This window comes from Dromiciops gliroides, chromosome 3, assembly GCF_019393635.1.
Source record: "Dromiciops gliroides isolate mDroGli1 chromosome 3, mDroGli1.pri, whole genome shotgun sequence".
Classification (NCBI taxonomy): Eukaryota; Metazoa; Chordata; class Mammalia; order Microbiotheria; family Microbiotheriidae; genus Dromiciops; species Dromiciops gliroides.
In genome coordinates this window covers 661364324-661389355 of record NC_057863.1, presented here as the reverse complement: position 1 = coordinate 661389355, position 25032 = coordinate 661364324, and the positions used below count along the sequence as shown (strand labels likewise).

General features: G+C 61.7%; 4 protein-coding genes across 8 annotated transcripts; 1 reads left to right on the top strand and 3 right to left on the bottom strand.

Moving 5' to 3' along the window:
• Nucleotides 1-617: 617 nt before the first annotated feature.
• EPN1 (epsin 1) lies at nucleotides 618-6489 on the bottom strand. 3 transcript variants are annotated; one of them, XM_043994632.1, is made up of 11 exons: nucleotides 6335-6489; nucleotides 4684-4995; nucleotides 4363-4612; nucleotides 3358-3482; nucleotides 3113-3187; nucleotides 2782-2865; nucleotides 2392-2686; nucleotides 2140-2259; nucleotides 1932-2018; nucleotides 1484-1741; nucleotides 618-1244 (listed from the first exon to the last, which is right to left on the bottom strand). In XM_043994632.1, the coding sequence occupies exons 2-11, from the start codon at nucleotides 4909-4911 to the stop codon at nucleotides 1030-1032; spliced, it is 1737 nt and encodes a 578-aa protein (XP_043850567.1). In that variant the 5' UTR covers nucleotides 4912-4995; nucleotides 6335-6489; the 3' UTR covers nucleotides 618-1029. The 3 variants fall into 3 exon arrangements, with proteins under 3 accessions (XP_043850567.1, XP_043850569.1, XP_043850568.1); XM_043994634.1 differs by lacking the exon at nucleotides 3113-3187; XM_043994633.1 differs by lacking the exon at nucleotides 6335-6489 and having other exon boundaries at nucleotides 4684-5063.
• Nucleotides 6490-7022: 533 nt separating this feature from the next.
• U2AF2 (U2 small nuclear RNA auxiliary factor 2) lies at nucleotides 7023-18865 on the bottom strand. Of its 2 annotated transcripts, none has more exons than XM_043994635.1 (12): nucleotides 18709-18865; nucleotides 14987-15122; nucleotides 12843-12887; nucleotides 12456-12559; nucleotides 12155-12306; nucleotides 10924-11040; nucleotides 10327-10465; nucleotides 8855-8934; nucleotides 8613-8735; nucleotides 8290-8388; nucleotides 7771-8019; nucleotides 7023-7649 (listed from the first exon to the last, which is right to left on the bottom strand). In XM_043994635.1, exons 1-12 carry the CDS (start codon nucleotides 18755-18757, stop codon nucleotides 7515-7517), a joined length of 1428 nt encoding a protein of 475 aa, XP_043850570.1. In that variant the 5' UTR covers nucleotides 18758-18865; the 3' UTR covers nucleotides 7023-7514. The 2 variants fall into 2 exon arrangements, with proteins under 2 accessions (XP_043850570.1, XP_043850571.1); XM_043994636.1 differs by having other exon boundaries at nucleotides 7024-7649; nucleotides 8302-8388.
• Nucleotides 18866-19801: 936 nt separating this feature from the next.
• Nucleotides 19802-23673, bottom strand: CCDC106 (coiled-coil domain containing 106). Of its 2 annotated transcripts, none has more exons than XM_043994637.1 (6): nucleotides 23540-23673; nucleotides 22965-23040; nucleotides 22629-22739; nucleotides 22374-22550; nucleotides 22036-22245; nucleotides 19802-21290 (listed from the first exon to the last, which is right to left on the bottom strand). In XM_043994637.1, exons 2-6 carry the CDS (start codon nucleotides 22993-22995, stop codon nucleotides 20974-20976), a joined length of 846 nt encoding a protein of 281 aa, XP_043850572.1. In that variant the 5' UTR covers nucleotides 22996-23040; nucleotides 23540-23673; the 3' UTR covers nucleotides 19802-20973. The 2 variants fall into 2 exon arrangements, with proteins under 2 accessions (XP_043850572.1, XP_043850573.1); XM_043994638.1 differs by lacking the exon at nucleotides 23540-23673 and adding an exon at nucleotides 23152-23293.
• On the top strand, nucleotides 22930-24557 carry LOC122748723 (nascent polypeptide-associated complex subunit alpha, muscle-specific form-like). Its single transcript, XM_043994640.1, has 2 exons — nucleotides 22930-23062; nucleotides 23248-24557. Exon 2 carries the CDS (start codon nucleotides 23337-23339, stop codon nucleotides 23859-23861), a length of 525 nt encoding a protein of 174 aa, XP_043850575.1. The 5' UTR covers nucleotides 22930-23062; nucleotides 23248-23336; the 3' UTR covers nucleotides 23862-24557.
• Nucleotides 24558-25032: the final 475 nt, after the last annotated feature.

Genomic DNA, 25032 nt, shown 5'->3' with positions numbered 1-25032 from the left:
CTTGTCTATGTGTCCGCCCATCCCCCCAGGTGACCCCTCCTGCTCTCCACTCAGAGCCCAAAGTGGGAGGCCCTGAACACTGAGGGGGCTCCTTCCTACCTGCAAGACCAAGTCTGGGGCCCCCACTCTGCCATCCCCTCCAGCCCTGATGCCAGGAGGCGGGAGCCTCCCCCAACACCATCCCCTGAGGTTCCCGTGATCCCTCTTGACCCATGTCACTGTCCCAGAACCGGATCCAGACATGGCCATGGGCCACAGAGGACCAGGGCAGGGGCTGCTCTCCCCTTCCCTGAGGGGCACCCAGGTTTGCCCCAGGCAGGCCAGAGAACTGGTCTGGGGAAAGGAAGGAGCAGGCACCAAATGAGAGTGTCTCCAGGCCCCAGAACAGGGCCCAACGCCCGGCTGAGGGATCGGTGAGAGGAGGGTCCAGGGCCACAGAAGTGCCTTTTGAACTCCATCCTCAGATTCCAAAGTCCGGCTGCCTGGCCCACAGGGGAGAGGCACTGGAGCAGGCATGCCCACGCCGGGGCGGGACCCAGACTCCTGATGCCCGGTGGGTAAATGAACGCATGAGGAAGGGGCTGGGCTCCCCCACAGAGAATGGCCAAGAACAGAGGGGTTGCCAGGGGCCTGTGCCCGTCAGAAATGTCATTTATTACCGAAGTTAGAAGTGATCACCAGGGACAGTCACTGTAGGGGGAAGGGGAGATCAGGGCTCGAACACTGATTGGAGGGGAGGGAGGGGCAGGAGGAGAGAAGAGTCAAGGCTGGGGGAATTCAGAGAGGTGGTGCCCAGGTGCCCCAGCCCCATCTAATGCCTCCGGATCGAGGGGTCCCCCTGACTGCCGAGCCCCCCTCCCATTTCCAGCTTTAGGAGGGGGCTGGGGAGAGGGTGTAGTGTGAGTGGGTCAGGTTGGGGCTGAGTCTGGGGGGGAGGGGGAAGAAGAGTCCCCCCTTTTCACATGCACTCACAATACTGAGCTCCTGGTGGGTGAGAAGAGGTGGGCGTCCCCCTCCCCCCCCGCCAGGTTATAGGAGGAAGGGGTTAGTGTTAGGGGGTGGGGGTCCTGGGGGCATCATGGGAGGCAGGCCAGGCCCCCCACCCAGGGGCGAGATGAAGGCCGGTGGGGCCCCAGGGCCGGGGGGCACAGGGCTGAGACGTAGCTGGTTCAAAGTGAGCGTGGCTGGAGGTGGAGGCTGGAAAGGGTTGGTGAGGGACGGGCCAGCGGTTGTGCCAGGGGCTCCTGAGGAGGTCGAGAGACACAGCAGGGCAGAGGGATTAGGGAAGAACCCCAAGCGGGGGGACAGGGTCAGAGGGGGCATTAGCGGGAGGCTCCGGGGGAGGATGAAGAAAGGGGAAGAGACGGGCCAGGGAGCCTCCAGCCGCTGCAAGGTGCGAACGCCAGGGAACGCGGACAGACGGGGAGGCTGAAGGCTCGCAGGTGGGGGACAGGAGGGAGCCGGAGGCCGGCTGCTCACTCACCAGTTGGCAGGAAGGGGTTGGAGGCCTTGGGTCCTGGGGGGGCGGGCCCCGGCCGAGTCACCAAAGAGTCCAGGTCCACCAGCGCAGCATTGGGCCCCAGGAAAGACTCGGGTGTCTTCCGCGTTGGGGGCGTGGGGGCCGGCGGCACCGTCGGGGGCGGGCTCCCCACGGCCTCTGCCAGGGAGCCCCCCACCCCACTGAGGTCGAACGCCCCAGGGCTCCGTGCGGGGACCTCCCCGGCCAGAAGCTCCAGCTCCCCTGGGGAGGGACCCGGGAGAAGGGGGTTCAGGAGCCGTGGTCCCCACCCACCCCCGAGGCCAAGGAGACCGATGACCCCGTACGCCTGCCCGGCTTGCAGGTGAGCAAGCTGAGCTTACAGGCCAGGCCGGGACCCCCGGGCACCTTTAAGAGTCCCTGCTGCCATGGGGGGGCTCGGGGCAGGACTCACCGGTGCTGCTGCCTGACGTGGGCAGTGTTGTGCGAAGGCGGTCAAAGTCAGAAAATTCGTCGGGCTCTGCATCAAAGCCCCCAGTCACTGTGGGGACAGAGCAAGCTCTGGGGCCTCCATCTCACAGGCCTGACCCTCGGGGGCCCTGGACTGGCCCAGGCCCCACCCCCACCCCCCCTGCAGTGACGCAGGAGGCCAAACCAGATACCTGGGGTGCCGTTGGTGCTGGGCTTCGCTGGGGAGCCTCCCCAGGGGTCAGAGAAGGCCGGCGCCGGTGCCCAAGGGTCAGCAGAGGTAGTCGGGCCGCTGACTGGGGGCCCACCTGGGCCTGAAGACAAGATCGGGGGTGTACAAGGAAGCAACAAAGGGAGGCGAGGGAATGGAGGACCTACTAGACCAGGCCCTGCCCCCCAAGCTCCCTCCTCAAAATGAGAGTGTAGCTGTGAGAGTCAGTACTTACCATCAGCTCCCCCCCAGGGGTCTGGGGTACCCCCCTCTCCAGCAGGGGGAGCAGGGCCCCCCCCCCAGGGATCAGCTGCAGGGCCAGGGGGTGGGGCAGGTCTCCAGGGGTCCCCAGAGGCAGGGGTGGGAGCTGGACCCCCCCAGGGGTCAGCTGAGGAAGGGACAGGGGGTCCTGGGGGCCCCCCCCAGGGGTCAGAGGGTGGAACAGCTGTGGGGACAGGACCGCCCCAGGGATCAGAGGAGGGAGGCGGGGCAGGGGCGGTGAAGACATCAGCCAGATCCATGAGAGATGACTAGAGAAAGAGAAGAGATGAAAGGTGAGAGAATTGGGGGGTCGTTGGGGAGGGCCCAGGACCAGTGAGAGCCCTTCCCTCCCCAGCCCCCTCACCTCCTCCTTGCCCCCAGTCTCTCTCTTGCTCTCTTCAATCGCCATCTGCAGCCTGAGGTCGTCGCCCCGACGAATCCGTTCCTCCTGGGGGATGGGTGTGGGGCGGGGGAAGGCAGAGGGCAGGTTAGGGGCTCCTCACCGGCCCCCAAGCAGACGCCTGCCTCCTGACCTCCCAAGAACCCTCTTCCCATGAAGGTGACCAGCAAACACACATGAGAGGGGGTGGAATGGGGGGAGCATGGGGAGCCACATGCCTGCAGCCCAGGGGGTGGGGGGCTCAGACCTGGGAACGGGACGGGGGTGGTGGGGTGGGGGAGGGCGTGGCTCTGACCTTGTCATGCTCCTCCCGGCTCAAACTAAGGGCCAGCTGGAGCTGGACGTCATCCTCGGGGCCACAGGGTGGGGGCTGGCAGGGTGGGGAGAGAGAACGTGAGGGGGGGCCGGGCCGAGGAAGAGCTGCAGAGCCAGGGAGAGCCGGAGACGGCGAGAGGGAGGGGGGCGAGATGGAGACGAGATGTGGCCAAGCCCCAGAGCGCCGCTGCCCCCCCCCCCCCCCCGCAGGCCCCCACCCCGTACCTGGTCGGCCTCCTCCTTGCTCATGGCCAGGGCCAGCTGCAGCTGCAGTTCTTCCTCCCCGCTGCTCTGGGGCCAGGCCTGCTCTGCCTCGGGGGGAGCCCCGGAGCCCACCGCTGCTGAGGAGGCTGAGAAAACAGCCATGAGAAAGGGGGAGCAAGGCCCAGCCGCAGGGACCCCACCTCTGCCTCTGCACGGCCCCAAACCCCAGAGGGGGCGGGGACAGACCAGAGCCGGGGTGTGCCAGGCTTTCTCCGCGCCCCACGCCCTCACCAGCCGTCCACCTCGTCGTCCCCTCCTCTATCATAGCTCTCGTCCTCGTCACCTGTGCCCGGCAGAGGAGCCCGGCCCATCCTCATGCAGGGGCTGAGCCCCTCCCTCTCCCTAGGACCACATGCTCCTGGGGCCCACTGAGAGGGAGGCACGGCCTGCTCTTCCTTTGGAGCCCGAGCGCTGAGCACGTGCAGGCCCTGGTGCACAGTAGGGGCTTGAAAAACGACCGAAAGTGAGTCAGGAGGGAGACAGAGAAAGAAGAAAGACACACGAGGGAGGAAAGAGGAGGGAGAGAGAGAAAGAGAGAGAGAGGAAAGACAGAGGAGAAACAAAGACAAAGAGAGGAGAGAGAAGGAGGAGGAGAGAGACAGAGATATAGAAAAGAAAAAAAAGGAGAGAGGGAGGGAGAGAGAGAGAGAGAGAGAGAGAGGAGACAAACACACCCTCACACAAAGAGAGACAGGGACAGAGCATAGGTGTCTTGGGAGGAGGGGAGAGGACAAAAGCTCAGAGACCAGGGGGCCCTGCTCGGAGCCCCGCCCAGGGCGGCTTCGGTCTGCGGCTGATAAGGAGATAGTGGGCAGCGGGAGGGCAGGGGAGCTGCCCTCAGCTGGGGATCATCACTGTCTTCCACAGACCCTCCCAAAGCCCTCAGCGGTCACAGCCGAGATGGGTCCCAGGAACTCCACACGGGAGGAGGGACCCAGCGCCCAGCGCGGGGAGCCGGGTTCTCACCTGTGGCTGTCTGGGCCAGCTTCTCCTTGGTCTTGAGGGCGTGGGCCCGCTCCTCCCGCAGGCGGTCCTCGTCCCTCAGCAGGGCCACCAGCTGCTTGGCCTTCTCGCGCACATTGACGCCCTGGTCCTTGCCGTCCCTGTCTACGTACTGGAAGTCCTTCAGGGTCTGCACCGCGTACATGTTTTCCTTGCATTGCTGGGACACGCGTTCCGAGCCGGTCTTGATCAAGTACTCCATGAGCGTCATGGCCTAAAAGCGGGACAGGTGAGTCCCCTGTGGGTCCCCAGGCCTTGCCCTCACCCCCGAGGAAGGTCTCTGACCTTGTAGACGTGCCTCCAGTTCTTGCCGTGGTCGTTGAGACGCTTCCAGATCATGCTCATGATCTCGGAGAAGGCGACCACGTTGTAGGTGAGGTCGGCGATCTCCGACATGAGGGAGCTCGAGGGCCCCCAGGGGTCGTTGCTGGTGGCCTCGCGCACCTTGATCTCCGCCTCTGAGTAGTTGTGGACAATGTTCTTCATCTGTCGGCGCAGCGAGGAGGTCGACATGATGGCGGCTGGTCCGGGCCCCCCGGGGCCACGGGGGGCCAGGGAAGGGGGGCACGTCCAACTCGGGGGAGCCGGTCACCGCATCTGGGGGGGCAGATGCCAAGAGGAGCGCTGAGGGCGCGGACGTGCCACCCACTGCCCAACCGGTGGCCCGTGGACGTTTCACACCCACGCCAGCTCCCGGGTGGCAGGGCCGCGTCTGGCCTAGCTGAGTCCCTGGCACACAGCAGGTCACACGAGTCTTCACTGACTAAAATGACCAAAGACAGAGAAGGATGGGCCCCCCCCAGTCCACAAACAGAGGCCCACGAGCCCCGCCTATGGGCAAACCAGGCACCACCCCAATGGTGTTTCCAAGGTGTCTGTCCCACTCCTAGCACAAGAGCCACCCCACGCCAGGGTCTCAGGGGCACCCCTCTGCAAGCAGCCCCGGCCACTCCCCAGGGACTGTAAGAGCCACCCTGACGTCCAGCTCTGCCCCAGGACGGAGGGAGGGCAGAGAGGTCAGGGGGCATGAGCGCGGCCCAGGGCCGGAGCAAGGACAAGATAAGGTGACTAGAGGAGGGACGGAGCAGAGGAGGAAACTGAGGGAGGGAGGGCCCAGGGTGGGGGAGGGGATCGAGACAGGGAAGAGACAGAGACAAGGAGAGAGACAGTGTGGAGACAAAGACAAAGACAAGAGAGAAACAGGGGAGAGACAGGGGAGAGAGACAGAGAGGGGGGAGACAGAGACAAGGGAGAGACAGAGACAGGGAAAGACGGGGGAGAGACAGAGGAGACAGAGAGGAGAGACAGGGGAGACAAAGACGGGAGAGAGACAGAGAGGGGGGAGACAGAGACAGGGGGGAGACAGAGACAGGGAGAGACGGGGGAGAGACAGAGGAGACAGAGAGAAGGAGAGACAGGGGAGACAAAGACAAGGGAGAGACAGGGGGGAGACAGAGACAAGGGAGAGACAGAGACAGGGAGAGACGGGGGAGAGACAGAGGAGACAGAGAGAAGGAGAGACAGAGGAGACAAAGACAAGGGAAAGACAGGGGGGAGACAGAGACAAGGGAGAGACAGAGACAGGGAGAGACGGGGGAGAGACAGAGGAGACAGAGACAAGGGAGAGACAGGGGAGAGACAAAACAAAGACAAGAGAGAAACAGGGGAGAGACGGGGGAGAGACAGAGATAAAGAGACAGGGGAGCCAGAAATAGGGAGACACAGAGGAGACAGAGACAAAGGAGAGAGACAGAGACGGGGGGAGACAGGGACAAGGGAGAGATGGGGGAGAGACAGAGGAGACAGAGACAAGGGAGAGACAGGGGAGACAGAGACGTGGGAGAGACCTAGGGAGGCAGGGACACGGAAGATCCAGGGGGAGCCCTAAGAAACCTGGGGAAGGGGAGCCCCGGCCCTGCCCTCCTCGCCCGCTCACCCCGGGATCCTCGGGTTCCTGCTCCCGGGAGGGGGCGGGGGGCCGCCGCTGAGCGCAGGGGAAGCGGCCGGGAAGAGGACGGCCGGAAGCGGAAGTCGCACCCCGTCCACTTCCGGCTTCCCTCAGCTGGCCGCCCGCCCGCCGAGGCTGCCCGCGTACGTCACTTCCGGCCCACGCCCCAACCACCGAGAGGAGGAGCTAGAGCGACGCGCACTTATAGGGAGGGGGCCGGAGGCTGAGGATTCGGGCCGGGCCCGGCCCTCCCGCGTCACTGAGGGGGGAAAGTGAAAGTTGGAGCGGGATGGGGCGGCGGCTCCGCACCGACCCCTGGAATTCGCCTGAAGATAAGGCTGTCTACCTTTTACAGACACTGAGGCCGGGCCTTTCCTTCCGGCCCCCCTCATCTGCCCCTTTACATCGCAGGGTCGGGAGGCCCGGGCCCCACCTCGGGAGGGGCGGGCTCTAGTGGTCCCATAGAATGTAAGGTGCGCAGGCAGTGACGTCACCACGCCCAGCCCGCCCCCAGGCAGGTGTAACTGACAAGGGGGCCCACGTGGCGAGGGGCCCCGCTAAGGGGCGGGGCAAAAGGGATATACACCTGGCGGGGGGCGGGGCCCGACGCGCCCAGACCCCAGTCAATAGCGGACGCGCTAAAGTAAAATACAACAAAATGTTTAATGAGCAAATTCGTCTTTTTAGCAAATATGAAACTGCCAGGGGAGGGGGAGGGGGAGGGGGGCGGGGCGAAACAACATCTCTACTACATAAGAAACCATCACGGGAGGGGGCGGGGTCGGGGGGCAGGGCGGGAAGAAGGGCTTTGTGGTCCTGGGCGGGCGGGAAGAGGGTCAGGAGAACAAAATTGAAAAAAGTTTTGGCCGTAAAATATAAACACGCTATGTTGCTACCGCGAGGGGAGGAGGGGGGCCCACCCCACCCCCCCCAGTGCCCTCCCCCATCCCCCATCCCCCTGTGTGTGTGTGTGTCTGTGTGTGTATGTGTGTGTGTGTCCGCACCCCAGCCCCTCCCCTGCCCAGAGCTCCGGCCCCTCCGCATCCTCCGAGGCGCTGCTGCTGCTGCTGCTTTCCTCCTCTCCTGGGGGGGACGAGTAGGGGGAAGGGATGGGGGGGTCCCCCAGCCAGCTCTGGCCCCCTGACCCGGCCCCCCTCCCCGGCTGCTTCTACCAGAAGTCCCGACGGTGGTAGGAGTCGGGGTCGCAGTATTTTGTGACAACCACTCTGTTGGCGAACTTGCGGCCAGTCAGGCCCTGCATCGCCTTCTGACAGTCGAACACAGACGTGAACTCCACGAAGATCTGCGGGAGAGAGCCAGGAGGGGCTGAGGCCAATTGGGGTGGGCCCCCCGGGGGGCTGGGGGCCTGCCCGATGCCCAGCCCACCCTGCCCCACCCTCGCCGCAGTGGGGGCTCCTCCTGACCTTGCCACAGCCAGGGACCTCCACACCATCCACGGGTCGGGGGATCTCGATGGACTTGACCACCCCGTACTTGCTGCACTCATCCCGCACGTCCTCCACGATCTCCTCGTACTCCTCGTCGTCCAGCAGCTCCTCGGGGAGCACCATGTTCATGAGGCACAAGACCTCGGTGGGGTGGCCGCCCATCTGCACCTGCGAGCTCATCAGGCCTGGGACCTGCAGCGTCACCGGCGTCTGGTTTATCGTGCTCTGTGGGGGCCAGGCAGAGAGGGCGCTGTCAGGCCTCGGGCCTGGGAGCCTCCGACCCCTGCCCACCATGGCTGCTCTAGCTGACCCTGCTCCTCCTCCCCCCTCCGCTCCTAGACTCCACACCCAGGGGGACACCCAAGCCCCGACCCCTCCCCAGGCCGCTGCCCACCCCTCTCTGCCTGTCCTGCCTGTCCACTCTCGGCTCCTCCCGACCCAATCCCACCCCCCTCCACCCCCCCGGGGCCCCCTAGCCAATGGAAGATGACGTGCCGAAGGGCTCACCAGCGTTGCGTTCTTGGCTCCCACACTAGCCCTCTGTACCAGTAGCTTCTTATCCCCCAGTTGCATCCCGTTCAGCCCCGCGATGGCCTGCAGGGGGTGGGGTGGGGGTGGGGCGGGCGTGGGGGGAGTGTGGGTCAGGGGCAGAATTCCCCAACCTCCCCCTACCCCAGACCTTGGGGAGGACTGACCGGAGTGGGGGCAGGGGCAGAAGGGCCGTTCCCCACCCATCCCTGGGGGCCGGTCGACCCTCCCTGACACCCTTAGCCCAAGCAGGCAGGGACCACTGGCGAGGGTCCCCCAGGGAGACTCACCTGGTCAGTGACGTTGATGTCCACGTACTCACAGAAGGCGTAGCCCTTGGAGAGGCCCGTGGCGCTGTCTTTGACCAGGTTAAAGGCTTTGAGCGGCCCAAACGAAGTCAGCAATTCCTTAACCTGTGGTGGAGAAGTGGGGGGTGGCGGGCAAGCGGGATGGAGGCGGGATAAGATGGAGTGAGTCAGGGAGGGAAAGCAAGAGGACAAGCAGGTGACAGGGGTTGTTGGCAGGTAGTTACCTGATCATCATTCAGGTAGTTGGGGAGTCCCCCAATGAACAGCTTGTGAGCAGAATCTGGAACCACAGTGGACACGACACCTGCAGGAATGAGACAGGCAGCCCTTCAGCCAAGGCTGCCTTGGCATCCAAGGGACCAGGGATTTGGTGTCCAGTCCACCTCAGGCCCACCCTCCACTCCATGGGATCTGGGGCCAGAGACCCAGGAACATCAATGGATGTTCTCAGTCAATGCAAACTGAGAAGGCACCTACCCTGAAGGCTGCCAAGAGTTTGGATGTTAACACCCCCACCCCAAGACAGGCATTAAGGATCTAGTTTGAATGCCTACGTCCCAAAGTCGAAGCCTCTGCCCCACATCCCTGTGACACCAAGTTGGCACCAGACCCAGGCTGGGGGGGGGGGGCCTATGAAGATCTGGGCTCTTCCACCATGGTCCTGCCCCATGTGTCCACGGGCTAAAGCAAGGCTGGTTATGACTGCCTGAAAGCCCAGACAAGGAGGGCGAACTCTGCCCCAGGGCCAGGACCCACCATGGGGTCAGAGGTCACTAGCCTCAGGCCAGCCGTGAGCAGAGCAGCCCAGAAATGGCCATCATGGTGGCCATCTGGCCTTAAGGAGTGAGCAGAGGCCCAGTCCAAGGCTGAAGAAACCAGTCTGAGTCAGAAACGGGGGAGTCACTGGCTTTAGGTCCTTCCTGGGTGTCACCCCCTCCGAGAGCCCCTTTGAGTGATGATCTGCTATTAAAATGACCTTTTCTGACTGTGCCAGGAGAGACTGCAAGATCACCAACACCAACCTCCTTGTTGCACAAAGGAAAAAACTAAGAGCTTGCCCAAGATCACCCCAGGGAGCAGCAGAGCAGAGATAGGGACCCAGGGCCTACAAAAGTCCAGGGCTCTGGCAGAAGAGGTAAAAAATGAGCTCATGACAAAAATGATGGGAACTTATGTGCAAACTGAGGCCTGGGGAGAAGCAGGAAGAGCTGGGGCATACACCTGAACCCAGACCCCCAAACTGTGTAAGGGGCTTCCCCCAGCCCCTAAGTCTCCTGCTCAATGAAGACCTGACTTGACTGGCTATCAGTGAGATCCCATTCTTAAGGTAAGACCTGGAGTTATGACAAAGAGCTAGGAGTTCTGCCGCCTCCTCCCAAGAATACTTTCTCATCACCAGGATCCTCCTTCAACCAGTCCTTTGTGTTTCCTGTATCTGGATAGTCCCCAGCTTAACTCTAAAACATGGTTCCCAGAACCGGACCAGGCTCCTTCCAAATGCAAGGTGGCTAATGCAGGTTTCTTGCCCTGGGCTCTGGACGTGAGGCCTCATACCACAAACGATGACCTCTGACTGGGGCAGCACCTCACCCACTCTTACTAAGCCCATGGTCCACCAAGACTTCCAAGGCCCTGAAAAGGGGCCCTGACTGGCCATTAAGACAGCAGGAAAGGACATGACTTAGGGCTCTCTCACCGGGCACATAGACAGAGGGGTTTTCAGACATGCCAGGCAGTGGCTGGTAGTCGTGGGGCCTTCGGATCTTGAGGGATTGGCCCTGGAAGATGATGCCATCAAAGGCCATGGCCTGAGTCGTCTCATCCACTGATCGGAACTGAAGGAAGGAAACAGAAATGTGGCGTGGTGGAATAGCAGAAGCCAATAACGTCACCCTCCCCCTTCCCTGTGCATTAAAGAGAATGGAGAGGGGCGGCTAGGTGGCACAGTGGATAAAGCACCAGCCCTGGATTCAGGAGTACCTGAGTTCAAATCCGACCTCAGACACTTGACACTTACTAGCTGTGTGACCCTGGGCAAGTCACTTAACCCCCATTGCTCCGCAAAAAAGAAAAAAAAAAGAGAATGGAGGCTAGGCAAGAAGAGAGCTACACAAGGCTGCAGCGAGTCAGCAGAGCTGGACAGGGAGGTCTGAGATCCCCCGACTGAATCCCCTTTGTTTTACTGGGGCCAGGGGAGGACACAGACTTGGCCGAGTTCATTCCCAGTGAGTTGGTCACCGAACTGATTTCAGAGCAGCCCCTTGCACCTCCTTGGCTTCCCACTCCAGCTCACCTCTAGGAAGGCAAAGTTCTTGTCCTGGTTAATCTGCACGGCCAAGACCGGGTTGCCAGGAGCCTGGGTAAGCCCCCCGAGGCGCATCTGGGCGTTGAAGAAATCCATCATGGCTTCCTGCAGGGGGAGAGGAGAGAAGGGGGGGGCAGGGGAGGTGGAGAGAGGAGGGGTGGGGTGAGAGAGGGAGACACGGAGTGGGGGGGAGGGGGAAGGGGATGGGAAGGGAGAATGGGGAGATGGGGAGATATGGGAATTGAAGGGGAAGATAGGAAACCGTAAGAGAAAGATAAGAGGCAAAAAGAGAAGCGGGAAAGGGTTACAGAGAAAGGAAATACTCGAGGCCCCATAGAAAAGGCCCAAAAGTATGGAAAGAAACGTGAGAGGAGGAACAGAAGGAAAAGAGGAGAAATTGTGGCAGGGATAAAAAGAAAAAGGGGATAGGAAGCGCCCAAAGGGCCAGGGGAGATGATGTTGGCGGGGGCAGAGCAAGGACACCGTCGCCCACAAGAGGCCAAGAGACGGCCAGGGTCAATGGAGGCAGAGAGCGCAGACGGAGGGGAGTGAACGGGAGAAAGGGGCAGGAGGGGACAGGGGGAGAAAAGCAGGAACCAAGAGGCGAGCACAAGAGCGGCCAGGGACAGAGAGAGGAGGGAGAGGAGGGGGAGGGGGAGGGAGAGAAGAGTGATGTGGAGGGGCCTGGCCCTGGATTCCGGGGGCTGGTTTATCAAATGTAGCAAAAAGCGCAGGTTTGAGAAAAGCCAAAATGGCCCTTACTTGCCTTGGACGACGGTAGCAAAATTGCTACGAGGGATCTCAGCCCCACAATTTTCACTTTAAAGAGAAATGGAAACAACTCTTTGATCTGGGGATTCTTGGGGCGGAGGGAAAGGGTGGGGAGAGGGATGCGGGATGGGGAACGGGGCCAAAAAAACTGCAACGACGGGAGAGAACGCGGGGGAAGAGACGGTGCCAGAGAACAAGAGAAAAAACGGGGTTCGGGGAGACGGCGTGCGTGAGTCTCTGTCCCTCTCTCCAGTAGGTGCACATGTGTATTCCCTGGGGTAAGGGAGGCAGGGAGGGGAAGGAGGAAAGGAGGGACACCCCCCGGCCCCTGGAACAGCGCCATCATCCGTCTGCAGTGGAAGGGGGCCGGGGGGGGAGGGTCTGACCCGTGTGGATTGCAGGGAATTGGGGGGAAAGAAGGGGAGAGGGAAGGAGGGAGGGGCAGTACCTCTGTGATGCCAAAGGGGATGTTGCCAACATAGAGGCGACGGGCCTGCCGGGTCATCTGGCTCCCCACCACAGGCACAGGTGTGGGAGTCACTGCCAGGCCATCGGGGGTCATGGTTGGAAGTAGGGCGGTGGCTGGAATCTGACCGGCAGCTAGTAGCAGAGAGAGGAAAAGGCGCACCTCACCAAACAGCCTCCTGGGGCCCCCAAAGGGCCAGGCTGTGGTTCACCAGACACCCCCTCCCAACGCCAATTGAACAGCTTCCCCGGCAGGGCTCTTGGTGCTAGGGGGAAGAACCCACCTTGCATTGCTTTGTATTGCATGGGGGTGATGTGCTCAAAGCCAGGTGGTGGGACGTCCCAGTATTTACGGATCTTCTTTTTCTTCTCATGACGAGGGGAACGACTGGGGAGAAGGGAGGCAAGGGCAAAGGGGGGAGGGGCACCTCAGTTTTGCCCAGAATGGCTCCATTGTCCATTTCCCCACCCAGCCCCTCCCACCACAAGCAACATGGGGCTCTCCAAGGGGAGAGAGGGGGAGATGGGAGATGGGGACCCAGCCCTGGGAAGGTTTCCACCCCAATGCTCATGGAAACAGGGGGCTGGGGTTATTACAAGCCGGGGGGGGGGGGGCGGGGGGGGGAGAGGGAGTGGACATTGGGGGAAAGGAAGGAGGGGGAGAGGCTCACATTACTCCACCGTGTTCCTCTTTAGCAGCTCTGGTCAAAGGTTTGCTGGGGGGGGAGGGAGAGGTGTGGGGAGGAGCAGCTGGAGTCTTCTCTCTCCTTTGCCCCACTACCCACCATATCCCAGAGCCCCTCTGAGCTCAGGACAAGATGACCACAATAAGCTCTTATCCCTCCCTTATTCCCAAACCAAAAGGAGAACCCCTTCCTTGTGAGTACAGGATTTGGGTCCCTCCCCCAATTTGGACATTCCCCCAGGCATGAGAGAATGGCCAGGAGAGAAAAAAGGAAAAACAAAGAAAAGAAATACTTGGACAGGAAGAGAAAAGAACCTGCAAAGGGTAAAAAGATACCAGGTGGCCAAAAAGAGATCAAGTTAGAAAGAACGTTTCTTAGATCAAAGTCCAAAGACACTGAAGACCCCCAAGAAAGAGAGAGCACAGAAGCAACCCGAGAGATCTTAGAAACATCCTCATCTAGCCCCATGGCCCAGGAGCACAGTCCCAGGAATACAACAGGTGCTTGATAAATGCTTGCTGACTGATTCTGTGACCAACAACCAAAATCTTCAAGGTGGCAAGGCCCCGGAGGCCATGTGGGCCAACAGCCTGGCCCCCCTGCTCTGGAGGCACCTCCCAGCTCCACACCTTTGCCCATACTACACTCATGTCTGGATGTACTTCCTGGACCCCAGTACCCTTCAAGCTCCCCCCCCCCAACTAGATTCCCCGTGTCAAAATTTGCTAAGTACTTACAGGTAAACATGTAATTCCTCCCAAGAGACTGCCTTGAGGGCAGGACTTCAGGCTCCCCTTGTCTGTCTGCTACACTGCAGCCTGACCCCCTGAAGGGAGCCCCCATCTCCTAGAAGCTGCCCCTCTCCGCGCCCTTCCCAAGATAGGAAACCTCCCGGGCTCCCAGGGTGGCAGCAGCACATTCCCAGTGGGGCCAGCAGCTCCTCCACTGCCCTGCACCATCCCCGAGGTCCCAATGGCAGGATTGTGCCCGACACAAAGTAACTGCTAAACAACCACCTGCCGACTGATTAGACCCACATCTCTCGGCAACTTTCCTGCTGGGGCCAGATGAATCAAGTCTGTGGTGGTTCTTGTTGCTCTTTAGTCGGGTTTGATTCCTTGCAACCCCAATTGGGGTTTTCTTGACTGATTTGTCATCTGACTGATGAGCAAAACAGGGTCACCTGGCTAGGAAGTATCCGAGGCCAGATTGGAAATCAGCAAGAGGAGTCACTTTCCTGACTCCAGGCTCTGTGCACCACGGCACCCCCTAGCTGTCCCCCTCCAGCCAATCTTCCTCAGAAGTTGTAGGATTTTTGAGCCAAAAAGGACTGGAGAGGAGCCTTGCTTCATGGGCCAGACAGACTAGATGACATGCCCAAGGCCTCTGAACTAACAGGACCTGACCCCAATCCAGAACTCTCTCTTTGGCCTCCTCTTTGCCAAACAATGGACATCTCGAGCCTAGCTCCTCCACCTCTGGAACCCCGCCCCCCAAAGCTGGTCTGGGTCCTCCTGCCACATGGCAGCCGGTGCAGAGGCCTGAGGACTGAATTCTGCAGCTTTCAGACCTGGCACTTGTGTCCAACAATTATCGGGCATTGGAGAGACTGAGCATGGATTAATGGGGCCCATGAGGGACACAAGCTCCGTTAACACCTGGAAAAAGCAGGCATGACCATCTTGGCCCCAAAGGGCAGAACTAGGCACCATGGGAGCGTGTTGCAAAGAAGGGAAAGCTTCCCAGGAACCACCCAAAAGGAGCCTGAGGCCGTCCTGGTCCAGATTAAATGGGAACTTGGGCTTCTCAAGCTGGCCTCAAATCACACTCATGGGTTCCCAAGGTCTGCAGCTTCCTTCTGCTGAGCTCAAAGGCCTCTAAATACCCCTGATTTTCTTCCCTGACTCCCCCATTTCATACTGGTGAAGATGAATCTTCCAATTCTGATGTCTGACTTAACTCACTCATTTTCATACAACATGGGGAACCTCTCTATGTCCAAGGACAGAGGTCAACCCCCCCCCCCGCCCCACAAACCCCAGATGTGGCATTTCCTTTCAGAGCCGCATGCACACACACAGAAAGGGCAGATGCCCCCCCACCCCAAGGGACTGGGCAGCCCCCAGTACCTGCGCCGCCTTCGGTCCCGGGAAGCACTTCGCTGGTCACGGTTGCGGCGATCTCGGCTACGACTCCGACGCTTCCGGTCTCGGCTACGGCTCCGGCTATGGCTGCGTTTCCGGTGACGGTTCTCCTTGTCTCGTTCTGAGGAGGGGGAAGGAAGATGAGCTGTGAGAAGAGGGCTGGGCTGGAGAACTCACCTCCCTTCACCTCATCTGGATGCCAGGTGGCAGTACTGCCAATGGCAGAAGGGGAGACTAAAGAAGCAAGAAGGGCTAAAGGGAAACATGGCTGGACCCCTGAGGGAGTAAGGGCAGGAACTCGGAATCCGGCTGTCTGTCGTCGCCCCCCCCCCCCACCTTCCCCAAAGTTCAAGGCAGGATCCAATATCCCTGAGGGGGAGAAACTCAAACTCTGGGGCAGCAGCCACTGGGTGAGTGTGAATAATAAATACACAGGCTGCCTCCTCTGAGGCTCAGCTTTCCTAGACTCTCTTCTCTGCCTGAGGCAGGAAAGGACCCCAGCTTCCCTGGGAAGAGTCAGCCCCTCAGGAAGTCTTTCACAGAGGAAACCTCAGGCTACCTGTATCTCCCTCAGATCACCAGTCTAAAGAGGATCAGAAACAGGAAGGCTCCCAAGGAGCTTCAAGTCCAAAGCCCCAATCTGTCAAACCGGGAAGAAAAGGGATTCCTGAAAGGGGATCCAATCAGAGAAGACCCAGGCTGCCCAACTCCCAGCCCAGGGTCTCCCTCAATACTAGGCCCACAGTCCCATCTTCAAAGAGATCAGAAGCAAAAATACAAGAGATTGGGGGGGGGGGCGGGAGAAGAAGATGAGACTAGAACCTGTTTCTCTCCATAAACCTCACTTTCCTCCCTCAGCCCCACACCCCAAAAGAAAGCTGACACCCTACTGCTGTCAAAAAGGACCCCTGTCCTGCAGGCACCGCCCCCCCAAGTACAAGGAAGGGATGCTGTCATGTGGTCCATGGGGAGGAGGGGAAATTGGTAGCTGAGCAGATGTGGCCCAAAGCACCCACATACCGAGACTTGTCACCGGACACAGTTAAGGAGGAGCTACCTTCAGGGCAACCCCAGAGGAATGGACTGCTAGGGAAAAGAGCTGGCCAAGGGTGGATGGCAGTACCCTCCTTCACTCCCCACTCCACCATCTATCTCAAAACTGTTCAAAAGTTGCTTCTGAATTTAAGCTCAAGTAAAGACAGAGACACCCCCAGATGCTGACCAGGGTGTTCAGGGAACAAAGAGGGTAGGGTCTGTCTCCACCCAAGGAGACGAGTGCCCCCATCCCAATCAAACTGTCTCTTCCCTTTAGGAATCCAGGACACCTCCCCTCTGCTCCTGGGGAAACAGGGACCCCAAAGCACTGGGCTCAGAGGTACTCCCTGCCAGATAGCGAGCCATCTCTTTCTCACCCAGTTTCTCCTCATTCTCATCCCCTTCTCTAGGGGATCCACTGGTGAACACCCACTCCCACCACAGCTTTGTTGCAGGTGCATCAGTAAGACATCGAGCTCAGTTTGGAGGCAGGGACCCTGGCTCACAGGCTCCACTAGAGCCGGGAAAGCCCTAAATTGATCTGAGCTAAAACTACTGCCATCCATCCCAGGTTCCAAAGGCCAGAATGAGGAAGTCCCATTTCTGCTTCTGAGACTGATTCCAGATGACTGGGGGTTCAAGGCCTGGCCTCAGGTGGGTGACCTTGGCAAAGTCCTCCTTCCTCTCCCTCTGCAGAGTAAAGGGATGAACTCAACAAGTCTAGGGAATTTCAGAATTCTGAAGGACGCCAGACCTAGTGCATCCTCACAAAAGGGAAGAGAAGTAAGGCTCAGAGAGGAGCTGTGGCTTACCCAAGGTCACACAGCTAGTAAGCTGTAGAAGCAAGGCTCAAGCCTGGCTCTTTCTGAATGGGGCCAGAGCAGAGATTCCTCCTCCAACCTGAACTTGATGTATAACCTTGGCCAAGTCTCTGCTGCTCTCTGGAGAGCAGACGTTCGCCTCTCTTAAACGTGGCTGGAGATTTAAGCCTTGGTTGCCAGCTCCAGAGGGTAGAAGCAGGTGAGGAGGGGGAGAGGGGGGAGATGTGAGGACAGAGGTGAGATGGGAAGGAACCCGCAAGCTGACGCATACAAAGAAGGGGAGGAAGTGGTCCTGGTCCTAGAGAACTGGGTCAGTAGGGTTCCAGAACCACATCGCGTGAGGTTTGGCACAGTTCCATATCCTCCTCCATTTGAGTCCATGCTCAGTGGGCCTGTTGGAGAGACTCTGATCAAAGTATTTGGGTCTCTCCCCATTCTGCCTCACGACTGCTTATTGGACTACTATGGACAAAACCCTTTGATTCCTTAGGCCCGATTTTCTCATGTGTGACTGAAAGAACTTTGGGCTGTCCCGGAGTTGGATTCGACTCTGAGCAAGCCCTTCCTTCTCTCTAAGAATGTTTCTACCGTTCCTGCAACTGATTTACAGAACCGGTCTAAGTGAGGAAAGAGATCCACAAGGGGACCCCCAAAGAAGAGCAGAGCTGGTTTCGAAGGAGCATGTGTCGGGAAGAAAAGGACAAGTGTTAGCAATGAGGAGAAAGGGACACCAAGCCCTGGAAGTCAGGATGCTAACCGCAGTCTGCCTCAAGAGAAAGGGTAAACGTGGGGAGGGGCTGAGATACAAAGGGCTGACCAAACCTGTCAGAAGTACGTGGAGAAAAGATAAGAGGATAGAGGGGTGTTTGGAGGGTAGTCCTGGCTCTCCAAAAGAGCATGAGGGAGCCGGGGCTGAGACACCAGATAAAAGCGGGAGGACAAACCACCTCTGCTAGAGACGCCCTGAAGAAGACCCACAGATTCCGGGGATCAAGAAGCCCAACGGAACAGGACCGCGAGGAAGCCGCATGTGAAAGGGGAGCAGCACAGGGACGGGGCGGCAGGCGGCCCCCAGCCGCCCCTCGCCGGGACGGGCCCTCTCAAAGCAGCGCTGAGGGAGGGGGCACGGGGCGCGACTGCCCACACACTCCCGGGGGGCCGACAGAGCTCTCCAAGCCCGGGCCGGGGCCTCCCCGAACTAAGAGGACAGGGCACGCGTGGCCGAGCCCTCGCCACAGCCCGGGGGTGGCCTAGGGTCGGTGCCCCAAGAGGTCTCTGAGCGCCCCTAGCCCCTGAAGCGAAAGGGGAGGCAGGGACCGGGGCAGGAAGGAGGAAGGGTCCGCAGCAAGGGCCGTGGGCCAGCGGGGGAGGACAAGGGCCGGCCGGGGCCCAGCCCACGAACGTCCCCTCCACGTGGGGGGGAAGCCCCCGCCGCGGCCATTTTGGGAACAAAGGGGGCGTGGAGGAGGAATGGGGCACCACCGGAAGCGGAAGTGGGCAGCAGGGAGCGAGGAGGGCTCGGAAGGGGGTGAAGAGGGGGTGTGGGGGGGCCGGCGGCGGGGGGGAGCACTTCAGCCGGTCCCAGCACCGGCCCAAATCCCCGCCCCTCCCCCCCTGCCCCGGTCCCGGGCAAAGCCCACGAACCGCGTGGGCCCGAGGCGGGCGCGCGCGGGGGTCACGTGCGGAGCGCGGTCACGTGGCGCGGCGGGAGGCGCGCGCGGATCACGTGGGGCGCCGGACCGGGAGGGGGAGGGGGAGGCAGCCGCGCGGGCTGAGGGGAGAAGGGACCGGAGGGAGGGAAGGAAGGAGGGCGAGAGGGGGGCCGGTAGGCCCGCCGAAGCCGGGACTCACCCTGCTTGTTCTCGTTGAGCTGCCGCTCGAACTCGTCGAAGTCGGACATGCTGAGGGGCGGCCGGCCGCGGCCCGCGCTCGCACCTTCTCCCCCGTCCCGTCCCCCCCGCCTGGCCCGGCCTGGCCTGCCTCGCCTGCCCTCGGCGCCGCCTCGCCCACTTCCGGCGCCCGCCTCGCCCGCTTCCGGCCCCCGCGTAGGCTCCGCCCCCTGCCCCGCCTCCTACTCGCTCGAGGAGGGGCCCGAGTCCCTTCGGCTTTTTCCGGACCGCTTCGTCCGCTTCCGGCTCCCGCGCCGCTTCGCCCGGCCAAACCGACCGCGCGGCTTCGGCCTCAGGCGCTCCTGGGTTCTGACCGGGAGGCGGCCCCTCCTGTCCAGGCCCACGAGGCTGCACAAGCCCTGCCGGGGGAGCTTCGAATTTGCCTTGGAGATCGAACGCGGACGGGCGGGTCGCGTTCCCCTGCCGGCCCCGGCGATCGCGCGGCCCGCTCCGGCCTTCGGCTCTTTCCGGAGGCACTCGGGCCCGACTTCGGCTCTTTCCGGAGACGCACCACCGTCGCCCGCCTCCCCGCTCCCTACGCTTTGACTGCTTCCGGCTTGGGGCGCGGCTCGCGATAGGAGCAGAGGGCGCGGACTGGTAGGCCGCGGAGTATCGCGCCGCCGTGGAACCTGCCCGGGGGCGGGGCCTTTGTGCGCCTGTGCGGGCCGCCCCGCGGGGTCGAGCGTACCTAAGCTACGCCTGCGTGGACGGGGAGCCGGGCTATTGCGCAAGCTCAAAGTGGAGCCAACCAATGGGGAGAGAGGGCGAAGGCTACTCCACCCTCACTCGCCAGTGCGCACGCGCACCTTATCCCTCTAAAGCCGACTTGTCCGGGACCAGTAAGACTGTTATCGCGTTCTCCTTCTCTTTGCCGTCGCCTTAGAAACGACGGGTCAACCAGATATGCGCCTGCGCGATAGCTTCGCGGACAGCGCCATCCCCCTACCTGTGATCGGTTCGCTTGGAAAGGTTTCGGACCAGCTCTTGGTCTCGTCCCCGTCCCGTCCCCCCCACTGCCCCCCTGTCCCCCACAGTCAGAACGAAGGCCAAGGTTATTCCAAATCTGCTGGTTCACTTTTAATTTAAACTCTGTGAATAATTCATTTATCTGTTGGTGCGGGCGGCCCCCATCACCGGGGGCCGGGGGCCGGGCCCCCCGAAATGGCAGGACCGCCTCGGCGGTACTGTCTATGCGGGGTCACACAGTGACCTAATGAGAGCCCCTCCTCCCACCTGCTCCACGGTTGCAAAGGAGGAGAGACCCGGGCTGGAAAGGACTCAGCCGAGGTCTCCCGGCCCCCGAGACGTGATCGCGCTTAACTCCCTTATTTCACAAAGAAGGAAACGGGCTTCAGGAAGGGGAGGGAGGGAGTCGGACCGGGTTGGGGGCGAGAAGCCAGGCCTCCATACCCTCCATCAACCCGCCCTCGAACATCTCGGCATGCAGTTGAGCCCGGCCACTTGCAGAGTCCGCGGCGAACCTCCCCGGGCTCTACGTTTGGGCTGGGGGCAAGGAGTTCTGGAGTAAAGGAACCCGGGCCGGGGCGGGGCGGGGGGGGGGGCGGGAAACGGGCTGACAGCAGGGAAGGCTGGACAGGGGGTGCTCAGTAGCTATATACACACATGTACACTGCCTCCCTGCTTCCACGAGAGGACAGCGACACGCACCCTCTTCCACCAGGAACCCCCCTGTAAACACGCTGCACGCACACGCACACTCTCTCACTATCTCTCTCTCTCTGCTGCGGGGGTGCCCACAGAAGGGAGAGAAAAGAGGGGGCCCGCATCCCATTCAAGATCTGAGCCTTTGTAGGGCTCCTCGGTTTGGGCAAGGTGCAATGGAAAAGGACCCATCAGTTGGCTCTGAGACACAGCTAGAGCCGTCCTGGACAGAAGGGGGTCCCCGGGGAAGAAAGGGCAGACAGGAGGTCCGTTAGACCAGAGGGTACAAGCCAACCAGCTCCTGGGGAGGATGCCTCAAGAGCACAGGGCACAGGATTGTCATCTGAAGAACCCGCTTCTGGGGGAAGCAGAGGATGGGGAGGGAGGCAGGCCTCCACTTGAAGGCCAGCAGCTAGTCTGGGGGCATCCAGGCAGGAGAAGGGTGACAGCCCCAGCTGGCGGGCATCCAGGCCCAAGAGCTATGGGGCTGGTGGGGGAGGGGGGAGGGAAAGGCAGGTGGCAGGCAGCAGCTGGCTCCCGGAAAGCCCAGGGGCACGGAGAGGGATCACCGCTTAAATCGGTACGTGATGGGCAGCAGCAGCTTGCTTTTCTTGAGGGCCTGCACCTTCTTCAGCGTCTCGTCGTCCAGCGCCAGGAAACATCTTCGGGAGTACTCCAGCAGCCGCTCCTTGGACGGGTCAAACTCGCCCACCTCAGCCAACTTCTCGGGGGCCACAATGAGCAGCTCGGCAATGGGCGTGGTCAAGGCCACCGTGTTGCGGTCCACTCGGTGGTGCTCGAAGGCTCTGGACATGCTCTTCAGCTTCTGGAAGGTGCCCAGGATCTTCTTGTAGCGGCACAGCACCCCGTCAGCATCCTTCACTGCGGGCGGGGAGAGGCCAAGCCGATGAAATTGGGGGCAGAGCCCAGCTACCCGCCCCCTCCTTGGGTGACACCTTTCACAAGTCAGGGATGGTGCCTGGGCCTACCCAGACATGAGGCCTGACTTGCCAACATGGAGCCTTCAAATTCCTCCTGGGCTCTAGGGCTCATGGGGAAGCAGGAATGGACAAAGGCAGAGTGTGGGAGGGTGAGGAGGTTCAGGAGAATCCCACAGGGGAGGCAGCCTCCTTGCCAAGGCAGTTCTGGCCGCTGGAGGGGACACTGCCCTATTCTGGTGGGAGGGTGCTTAGCTAGGAGCCAGGGTCTCTGAGGGCATGGGTACTCAAGGGGGTGAAGGACCAATCACTTATTAAGCACTGTGCTAAGTGCTTTACAAATCATATCTTATTTGAGCCTCCAGACACTATTATTCCCATTTTACGGTTGAGGAAACGGAGGCAGACAGGTACAGTGACTCGCCCAAGGTCACATACTTCTGAGGCTGGATTTGAACTTAGCTCTTCCTGACTCTAGGCCCAGTACTCTATTCCCTGTGCCAACTGGTCTTGGATCAGAAAAGTCAAGGGGCTGGACAGTCAGATCTCTGAGGAGGAGCCTAACAGGCAGACACAGCCACATGCATTCAACAGAAAACCCAATCCACTACCCCCAGTCATCCCTCTGTCCCTATCCCTGGCTACTCCCTCCCTTCCCTCCTCCCCCCACCTCAGCCCTTGACACTCACCCCTCTGCCTCTCCCGGGCCTTGGGTTTCCCAAATCTCCTCCGGCCAGCCCCCCCCTTCTGTTTTTGGCGCTTCCTCTCTGCAGAACCCCCCTCCTCGGAGCCACCGCTAAGGGATGAGGCTGCTGACTCGGGGTCTGAGGCTTCCCCTCCGCCCCGGCCATCGGCACCCTCTGCCCGCCGGGGGCCCGGCTTCCCCCGACAGTGGTCCTCTGGAGATGGGAAAGGGGACAAGGAGAGAGATGGCTCCCTAAAGAGACAAGCAGGAGGCCGAGCGTCCTCAGGGGAGGAGCCCTGCCTCCGGTCTCCTTCCCTGCAGCTCCCCTAGGCTGATGGCTACCTGCGTCCATGCGGGCAGAGGAGATGAACTTGTCCAGCTGACATCGCAGGAAATCCCGCTCTTCCTCCAGGTCCTCGATTCTCTTCTGGAGCCAAGAGTTCCTCTCCAAGGCCATGTGAAGCTGCGTTTTCACGCTATTCATCAGCGCCAGGGTGGGGGACGTGGGCTCCGGGGCCTCTGGGGGGAAGGGCCCAGGGAGAGTGAGCAGGGAGAGGCTCTCCGTACTCTCCCCCCTCCCCCAGGCCTCAGGCTCACCTTCAAAGCTGCCCTGGGGAGGGCTCAGGCCGTAGAAAATCTGCGGAGATTCTAAAGGAGGGGTCTCATTGAACGGGATCGAGATCTCCAAGCCCTCCTCATCCTTCTTCACTGGAAGGGAAGGGAAGACGGGACGGGGGAGAGGAAGCTTCCTTACTCCGGGGCCCGGGGCACTCTCCTCCCCTCCACCCGCCCTTCGCCCCCCCCCCCATGTCTCGCCCTGCCCAGGATGCTAAAGTGACACCGCTCCCATCCCCCCAGCCCCCGGGAGCGCTAGTGGTTGGGGGGGGGTCCCTGGGGGGGGGGGAAGGGGCTGGTCACGGGCTGGGCGCTCACTTGTCCGCCTCCGGCCGTTTCTCTCACTCATGACGCCGCCTCGGCCGGACCCAGGCGTCCCGGCGCCTCAGGGGCACTGGACGAAAGACCAGCCACAGGTGAGCTGGGGAGGTGGGGCTGGGGGAAGGGGAGGGGCGGGGACTCAGGCCCCGGAGCCCCAGGCGGGGGGCACAGCCAGCGGCCTTACCCAGAGTAGGGCACTTGGGACAGGAGGAAGGTATGGACCTGAGCCAGGGCCCGCGACAGCCCCCACGCCAGCCCGGGCATCCCTCCTCCCCCGCAGCCCGGGTGCCCCACGCAATCCTCCCCGCACACGCGTGGACCTCCGGTCTCCCATTGTCCGACGGGACGGAAGCCGCCGGCGCATGCGCCATGACAGGAGAGGGGGAAGGGGTGCGTCCCGCGTGGGGCACCCCCTCCGCCCCCGCCCTTTGTCCCACGGGGCCCCCGGGCTCGTTGCGGAGTCGGGGACTCAGGGATGCAGCGGGGCCCTGGGCTGAGCCTGAGGTCCTGTCGTTCTCCCCTCCTCTTTACACACCGCCCCCTCCCTCGCCCACGGTCCCGCGTTCACCCACCCGCGCGGCAAGGACTCCAGCCCGGGGAGCAGCGGCGGCGGCGCCCATGCCCAGCTCCGGGGAGCGTCTGCAAAGTGCCACCGGCGCGGGGGGCGGAGGCAAGCTCCCCCCACCCAGCCCACGCCACGCCGCCCTCCCCCCCGCGCGCGAGCAGAGCGTGAGCACGCCCCCGCACCGGGCGGAGCCAGCCAGGCGTGCCCAGAGGCTAAAGCCCTGCTTGGGACCTGGGAGGGAGGGCCGGAGCTGGGCCCGAGTGGGGCGCCACGAGGGACGCGGGGAGAAGAGGGACTTGCGCCACGGAACCAGTTGTGCACTTGCGTGACGGGCCCTAGCGGTCTCCGCTCCAAAGCTCGTCTCCCCCTCCCCCCTCTAGCAGCCGGAGCCGAAGCTCCGGGGCAGGCAGGGACCGTCGTCAAATTCATGAAGCTGTGACCTCAGGAAAGGGCTGGGCAGAAGAACGAGGAGAGCACTGGGCGGGGGTACGCCAGGGGCCGCGGGCATATTCTGACACTGCGAAATGAAAAGATTTCTCCCCACCTCCCCTTTTTCTCCAAATGGGGTCTGGAGTTCTGGCGGATGCTGCTTAACCTCGGATTTTCATGTAGTCCATCTCATTTTACAGAGTAGGAAACTGAGGCCGGGGGTGGGCACTTTAGCCAAGGTTAACCGGGTTAACACACTCGCCTCACAGGCGAGATTCGAACCCATCTCTCCGGAGGCAGCGCCTTTCACTGCCTCGCCCTGTCTCCAGACCTACGGACGGGTGGGAGGGTGTGAGAGCCAGGAGGGGTCCCCAGGCAGCAGCTCCCTAGCCCGCTCCCCCCTACACCCCCACCCCCGCCCTCCCGCAGATCGGCCGCGCGCTCACACGCAGGCTCCCGAAGCCGTCACTCCTCCTGGGGGACCAGCCCCCCTCCCTGGGAGGAGCCCGTCCATCTGTGTCCCCCCCCACCCCGTTCTTTCCCAGTGCTCCGCACCGAGAGCACTGAATAAATGCGTGTTCCTTCCTTCTTTTATTCCCAAATAGGGAGAAATGAAGGTCCGGGGGATGGGGTTTTGAACGCAGATGCTGCCTCCAGATCGGCCCCCTTTCCCATGGTGCCACGCCGTGTGCCCATGCCCGAACCAGGGTCCCCACCAAACAGTGGGCCCCGTGGCAGAGCCCTCCCAGATGCTAAGGCAGCTGGAGTCCAGACCCAAACTCCCAAACGCTGCCCCCAACCCCCGGCGAAGGTGAACCCTCACCCACAGGTCAAAGGAGGGCAGAAGCTCTGATCCAACCCAAACGCCCCAGTGTTCCCCTTCAGCAGGCCGTGCACTGGAAAGCCCTCGAGTCAGCCAAGGGAAAAGGGGAGCCGCCTCCCCTGCTCTCAGGGAGCGGAGCCCCGAGGGCCTGCACCCCTGCACTGGAGATGCTGAGGGGGCCGGGCCCTGTAAGCCAGAAGGCCCGGAGGACCAGCCCCCCACATTTGGGACCAGGACACTTTCTCAAA